At 38.7% G+C, this 5693-nt stretch overlaps 1 protein-coding gene across 1 annotated transcript; it reads left to right on the top strand.

Annotated features, from left to right (window-relative positions):
- Positions 1 to 331: 331 nt before the first annotated feature.
- On the top strand, positions 332 to 1468 carry LOC130834461 (zinc finger homeobox protein 3-like). The gene has a single exon (XM_057704618.1). The coding sequence runs from the start codon at positions 332 to 334 to the stop codon at positions 1466 to 1468; it is 1137 nt and encodes a 378-aa protein (XP_057560601.1).
- The last annotated feature ends 4225 nt before the right edge of the window (positions 1469 to 5693 follow it).

A 5693-nucleotide genomic window follows, 5' to 3' on the forward strand; every position in this document is an offset into this window, starting at 1 on the left:
CAGCAGCTTTATGGTGGCCTTCTGGCCAATGGGGACCTCCTGGCAATGGGAGACCCCACCCTGGTCAGCTCTCCATGCCCATGGAGCTGCCCATCTTCTCGCCACTGATGATGCAGACAATGCCGCTGCAGACCTTGCCGGCTCAGCTGCCACCTCAGCTCGGACCTGTGGAGCCTCTGCCTGTGGACCTGGCCCAGCTGTACCAGCATCAGCTCAATCCAGGTCTGCTCCAGAAGCAGAACAAGAGGCCTTGCACCAGGATCACGGATGACCAGCTCTGAGTCCTCAGATTTCGGCAAGCTTGGCCACTTCCCCTTCAACTCCCACCTCCATGGTGAACACTTTGAAGAGGAAGCTGGAGGAAAAGGCCAGTGTGAGCCCTGTGAGCAAAACCATGGAGTTGTCTCCCAGAACTCTTCTTAGCCCTTCTTCCATCAAGGTGGAAGGGATTGAAGGTTTTGAAAGCCCTTCCATGTCCTCAGTTAATCTACACTTTGACCAGACTAAGCTGGACAATGACAACTGTTCCTCAGTCAACACAGCAATCACAGATACCACTACTAGAGATGAAGGTAACGCAGATAACGACAGTGCAATGGGAGTAGCAACTGAAACCAAATGCTCTTCTGCGCCCAGTGAAGGGTTGACCAAAGCGGCCATGATGGCAATGTCCGAGTATGAAGATCGGTTGTCATCCGGTCTGGTCAGCGCAGCCCCAAGCTTTTATAGCAACGAGTATGACAATGAAGGTACAGTGGACTACAGTGAAACCTCCAGCCTTGCAGACCCTTGCTCCCCAAGCCCTGGTGCAAGTGGGTCAGCAGGCAAATCTGGAGACAGCGGGGATCGGCCCGGGCAGAAACGTTTTCACACTCAAATGACCAACCTGCAGCTGAAGGTCCTCAAGTCATGCTTTAATGACTATAGGACACCCACCATGCTAGAGTGTGAAGTCCTGGGCAATGACATTGGACTGCCAAAGAGAGTTGTTCAGATCTGGTTCCAGAATGCCCAGGCAAAAGAAAAGAAGTCCAAATTAAGCATGGCCAAGCATTTTGGTATAAACCAAACAAGTTATGAGGGACCCAAAACAGAGTGCACTTTGTGTGGCATCAAGTACATCACTCGGCTGTCTGTACATGACCATATCTTTCCCCAACAGCATATCTCCAAAGTTAAAGACACCATTGGAAGCCAGCTGGACAAGGAAAAAGAGTACTTTGACCCAGCCACTGTATGTCAGTTGATGGCTCAACAAGAGTTGGAACGGATTAAAAAGGCCAATGAGGTCCTCAGACTGGCAGCTCAGCGGCAAGGGATGTTTGACAACGCCCCTCTTCAGGCTGTCAACCTTCCTACGGCATATCCGGTGCTCCAGGGCATTCCTCCTGTGTTGCTCTCTGGCCTCAACAGCCCCTCCTTGCCGGGCTTTACTCCATCCAACACAGGTGGGTTCTTCTCTCGGTGATTCTCCCAATATTAAATAGCCGCTCAATCAGTGCTTGTTCTGTGGCTACCACACAAAATCTCTGAGTGTTGGGCAGATAGGAAGCTTCCCTTTTCTAGTCCTCTAATAGCAATAAAACTTCATGTCCCTTCCATTGAGTCTTGCTAGCGCTCTGGTGTCCATGACTCTTGACTTTCCCAGTTCAAGGATGGGGACCTTGTGGCTGGAACAATCTCCTGGAACCATTTTCATGCCTGGTGTTCAGTAGCACCACCAGGGTGTGTGCTACAGGCATGAACTTGAGGGTCCTGGCATATTAGACCCTGGGGTATTTTTGAGACAACAGTTTCCATCATAGACCCTTCCATTCAGTCCATGTGGAAATGCAGATCCCATCTCAATATTTGGTACTTATTTTTACACTTCATAGGGAGTTCTGCAGTTCTTCCTGTGTAACCTCTCTTGTTCCTCTTCCTCTGTCCTCACCTGTCTTCTCTGGATCCAGCTGTCCTTCCTAAACTGGACCTCTACCTCCAGAATCCTTCAAAACATGTCCCTGTTCACAGGGGTTGAAGTGGTTCTGCTGCTTCCCAGAGCAGCCCTGGCTTCTGGTTGAATTAAATCCAAGTTTTATAACTTTGGCAGTATTTTACAGAACGTGAGGCTACATCATTCCTGATCCCAGTTTCTTAACCAAAGAGAAGACAAGAAAAGAAAGCATTAAGATGTAGAAGTTGTTGCTTACATGTGTTGGCAAGTAATGTCACAGAATGATGTTAAAAGTCGGCTAGACATAAGCCAATAAACAGGCTATTTTCATAAGGAAAATAAGGGCAATAAAGATTTTAGTATTTGAATGTATATTTCTCTTAACTATTTTCTTAATTTTAGATAATTTATTGCTCACACCATTTTGCCAATTTAGATAGAAATCATGTCTGTAAAGCAAAGCTTAGTAATTCTACAGAAAAATAAAACAAATAGTACACATATTTAGTCACTGCTGGAGACTCAGCACAGCTTCCAAGCTTCCCATACAGGGCAAGGTCACCTGTCTCAGGAGACAGAAACCCCTCTATGTATCTTCCTGGGAAATGAGAGTCAATAATTGTTTTGAAGCTACTATGCATGGGGAACTGTCCCTCTGGTTTATGTTCATTGGCTGTATTTTTTAGCTGTGGAGCTTTGGTCCAGCGACTCCACTTCTGGGGGTCTTCATTTCTTTATATGAAAATAGAGATGCTGATAAGTACCAGTCTGAAATTATTGTGATATGATCAAGCTAAGGAACATATGTAAAGTACTTAGAACTCTGCTTAACACATAGTGAATTCTCTCTAAGTGGCAGCTATTATTATCCTCTTCACAACCATGCTGTCATGTTACAGATAAGCAAAGTGAAGTTTTAAATATGTTCTTTATATTTATACATATATAAAATTCTGCCATATACACAGCACAGACAATCTGATCATGAATAATGAGAAATGATATCAGAGTTTGTCGCTTGCAAGACTATTCACTCTGTCCCATAAATTCTATCACATGACATATTCAGACAAAAATGCTTTAAACTTAATAGCTTTATATTTTTAGGTTTTTTTTTAATGTCAGTAGCTATATAGTCCAAGTGAATCTTTTTTTTAGAATTTATAAATTGTTGTTAGAAAAACAGACAAGGACCCAGTTACTATACCTACATTCAAAGATATGAAAACATATTACTTGATATGTGTATAACAAAAAAGTCTCAACAACAGTGATTGTTTAGTTTCCCTTTTAAGTGCTATTTAATCTTAAAGGTAATCAAACTGCTATAAAAATGGGTTAATCAACCAAATAGTGAAATATTTATGCAGATATTATTGAACTAAGTGCATTTTCCTTAAGGTTAATATGTTAGCACCAGTTCATGAAATATGATCGTCACCTAGAGCTAGATAGCCATGGGATATTTATTTGTAGGATGGTGTCTTTAGAATCAGAGGATTAAGTAGGTGTATGGGGTATGTTTATGGCAGTAAATTTACACAGAAATTGCAATTAGTCCTTAGGATTTCACTGCTATTTTACAAAAGGCAATGTAACATTTAAATGCAGTGTAACATTTAAGAACAAAAATCTGTTGTGTTCAATCACTACACCCCTTTCTTTTTTACTGTTTGATTGTAATATCTCCAGGCTTGTACTGGATCTTTATTTTAAATGTTTATGTTTTCCTCTTCAGAATGTCACAATAGAAAACATTTTAAAATGCATGGGTGGAATATTTTCAGATGTATATTTTAAAAAAGTTTCATATATTAAAATAATCATTGCATTCTTTTCAAGAATGATATAAATAAAATCAGATGCAGTTAAGAAAAATGAGCTATTGTGCCATTGATTTCTAGAGGTGTACTATTCCATAAACACATATACAACCAACAACCAACTCTGACCACTATTTTAAGCAAATACACAGGTAGTGCATTATTCAAGATAAGCACTTTAGACTTGCAATACATCTGAGAGTCTGACAATCCACTAATTTTCTTTTTTTTTCAATATGGTCCATTCAAATGAAAACATTAAGAGTTTTTGAATGTGTTGTATTTCCTCACCTCAGCCTCCTTTCCTCCTTTTTTCTCTACTCTAAATGATCTCTACCAACCATTTTATGATTCCATTTGGCTATCTAATACCTTAGGATATCATGTCTTCTGTTCATCCCCACCCTGAACTAGACTTTGAGCCCTTTTCAGACTCTCTATCTATAGTGTGATCCTCTGTTTACATCTCCAATTACCCAACAATATCCTGCATCTAGGAGATGGGTCAGTGCAAATCGATGCACAACTAAAAGTAACTCAATGAATGGCAAAGATAAGTTCCCATTTTTTTCTGTCTTGAATTGAGGCATTTCCCGAGTTTGAGATGTAATTCTCTTCTCTTCATTTTCTTCTCCCCTTTGGAAACATCATGTATTCCCATGAGTTCAATTATAAAAATGTTTCATGAGTATAATTCTGACTTTTTGGAATTCTAGTCATGCATTCCAAGTGACACAAAAGGTGTTTACCTAGAGATGCAAATAGGTGGATTGAAGGACTTTTAGAGTAGTTACTATGATTTCATTATTTCTTATTCTGAGAATAATGTTGCTTGGGTAAAACAGATCCCCAATCCCTTTGATAACCTGAAGAGTAAATAACCAAGTTTGCAATCTTCTATACTTACCCCTACCCTTGATTTTGCTATGCCTCTTATTACTGTATTTTCCCAGAAATCAGTTGAGGTACTTCATAATCATTATAAATCTACTGTACTCTCACATATCATAAATAAATTCTGTAATTCCTAGCTTCCCAAAGCTTATTTACTGTATTTTCCCATTCCTTCCTCTTCTTTTATAGCTGTGCATGTTAAGTAAAAATTTTTTAACTTCAAACTAGAAATCTCTAACAGCTTCATCCCTACTTATTTTAAAGCTGTATGACATACATGTTCTAATTGATTCTACAAAATTCAAAATGATAAGTGTTCCTGAGATTTTGCTTTGGTCATATTATTTTCTTTCTCAAAAACATGTGATGATTTTTCCATAACTAATAGTATTATCTGTAGGCCAAAAAATAAGATTTAAAAAGTTGTAGGAAATCTCTAAGGAAGATTACCTTCTAAAATATCAAAGATGATATTTAACAGAGATTAGGGTCTTGTTAATAAATGTATGGGGAAGATATATCCAGAATAAAAACAATGAAAAAAATAAAAGAATAATTGTAGTAAATGTGGTAAGGAAATCTGACCTTTCAGACCTATATAAAATTGTGAATTTGAAGTTTATTGCACTCATATGAAATTGTATTTTCATCAGTATCTCAAGTATGAGATTTACAAAATTTTAAATATTTTATCAGTTTATAAGTATTTTTGTAATTAAATGTTTGCCCTGCCCAGTGTAATATAGGTCAGTGACTCTTATTGGAATACTGCAGCCCAGTATGGAGTGCTTCATAAACTTGAGGGGAAGTTTTGGTTGTTACATTAATGAGCTGTGTTATTGAAATTTATAGGCAGGGGCAAAGATGCTAGCCTTCCTGCATCCTGGGTGGGCGAAACACACATTGTGGCTTTCAAATTTTCCAGGAAATAATTTTGTAGGTTAAAGTCCTACTTATAATTAATTATTCAAGCCTTGAAACTAACTATATTTAAATATTAACATTTATGATTTTTACATATTTATTTTTAAATATGCTTT

This window comes from Hippopotamus amphibius, chromosome 13 (genome assembly GCF_030028045.1).
Source record: "Hippopotamus amphibius kiboko isolate mHipAmp2 chromosome 13, mHipAmp2.hap2, whole genome shotgun sequence".
In the NCBI taxonomy this organism is placed as follows: Eukaryota; Metazoa; Chordata; class Mammalia; order Artiodactyla; family Hippopotamidae; genus Hippopotamus; species Hippopotamus amphibius.

Coding starts and splice junctions, on each gene's coding strand:
- LOC130834461 (XM_057704618.1), top strand. CDS start 332: ATGGTGAACACTTTGAAGAGGAAGCTGGAGGAAAAGGCCAGTGTGAGC.